The following is a 1,330-nucleotide window of genomic DNA, read 5'->3' as shown; positions in this document are numbered from 1 at the left end:
TGATCCACTGGCCTCCCAAAGTGCTGGGATTACAGGCATGAGCCACCGCGCCCAGCCTTGTTTTTTAAACAGAGACAGTGTCTTGCTGTGTCACCCAGGGTTGAGTGCATTGGTGCCATCATAGCTTACTGCAGCCTTGAACTCCTGGGCTCATGCATCCCTGCAGCCTTAGCTTCCTGAGTAGCTAGGACTACGGGCATGCACTACCATGTCTGGCTAATTTTTTTTATATTTTGTAGAGACAAGGTCTCACTATGTTGCCTAGGCTGATCTTGAACTCCTGACCTCATGCCATCTTCCCACCTCCCAGAGTACTGGTATTACAGGCGTGAGCCACCATTCCCAGCCCCAAACTACTTACCTACCTACCTACCTCCCCCCCGCTTTCTTCCTTGCTTCCTTTCTTTTATACAGGGTCTCCCTTTGTCACCCAGGCTGGAGTATGTTTTTAGTAGAAATGGTACAACCTCTACTGTTTTGGCCAGGCTGGTGTCGAACCCCTGACCTTAAGTGATCCACCCACCTCAGATTCCCAAAGTGCTGTGATTACAGGTGTGAGTTAACGCACCAGGCCCAAATTACATTTCTTATTGTCATTTGAATGTAAATGATAGGGGCTTCACAACCAGGAAAACTGAAGTATATTTAATGTCTGCCTTTCAGGAATTAAGGCCTATTAGATTCCCCTCCCCCACTTGGCTATATGAATGTGTAATTTGGCAGATTTAAAAGAAAGTATGTTTTTATTTTGTCAAGTGATTTCAGCAAAATATTTATACCCAAAACAGTATTAATACTGTCAGATTATAAACAGTGCTTATGGACTATACTGAAAGATTATACTTCAAACCTTGAAAATATAAGAAATAACTGTTTTCTGTTGGGGGAGGGAGGAAGGATTTTTTTTTTTTTTTTTTTGATGGTCTTGGGTGGTTTTATTCAAACATGTTTGTAAATCATGATATAATTTAATTAAAGTGGAACATCTCTTCAAAACACTCTGGGATTAAGCAGACACGCGCGTGCGTGCGATCATTCGAGAGTTAAACAGAACAGGATCTAGGAGTCTTCTGACTTCGTGGTTCTCTAAGTGTGGTCCGGGGAGCTTCAGGGGGGTCCCCAGGGCCAGAGCTGCTTGTGTTTTCCCATTGCTGACATTTGCTCTGGGGGCTCCGGTGAAACTGCTGGTGCATCTGCACAGCGCCAGGCAGCGGTGCCTGGCAGTGCTCTCAGACACTGGACTCACCACCACAGCACGTGCACAGCATGGGGACGGAACCAGCCTACCTCAGAACGTCCGGGGCCGGCTCCTGAGTACATGGTGGCGCCG

General features: G+C 46.5%; 1 protein-coding gene across 1 annotated transcript in view; it reads left to right on the top strand.

Moving 5' to 3' along the window:
- The window catches only part of ATP5A1 (ATP synthase, H+ transporting, mitochondrial F1 complex, alpha subunit 1, cardiac muscle), a 14,319-nt gene that overhangs the window by 11,419 nt on the left and 1,570 nt on the right, over positions 1–1,330 (top strand). Inside the window, exon 11 of the mRNA XM_011949368.1 lies at positions 1,092–1,314. Coding sequence (XP_011804758.1) covers positions 1,092–1,314 — 223 coding nt within the window. The remainder of the gene's footprint in view (positions 1–1,091; positions 1,315–1,330) is intronic.

This window comes from Colobus angolensis, unplaced genomic scaffold, assembly GCF_000951035.1.
Source record: "Colobus angolensis palliatus isolate OR3802 unplaced genomic scaffold, Cang.pa_1.0 Scaffold299, whole genome shotgun sequence".
NCBI lineage: Eukaryota > Metazoa > Chordata > Mammalia > Primates > Cercopithecidae > Colobus > Colobus angolensis.
Note: the sequence above shows the minus strand (reverse complement) of the source record. Positions and strands in the feature narration are given on the sequence as shown.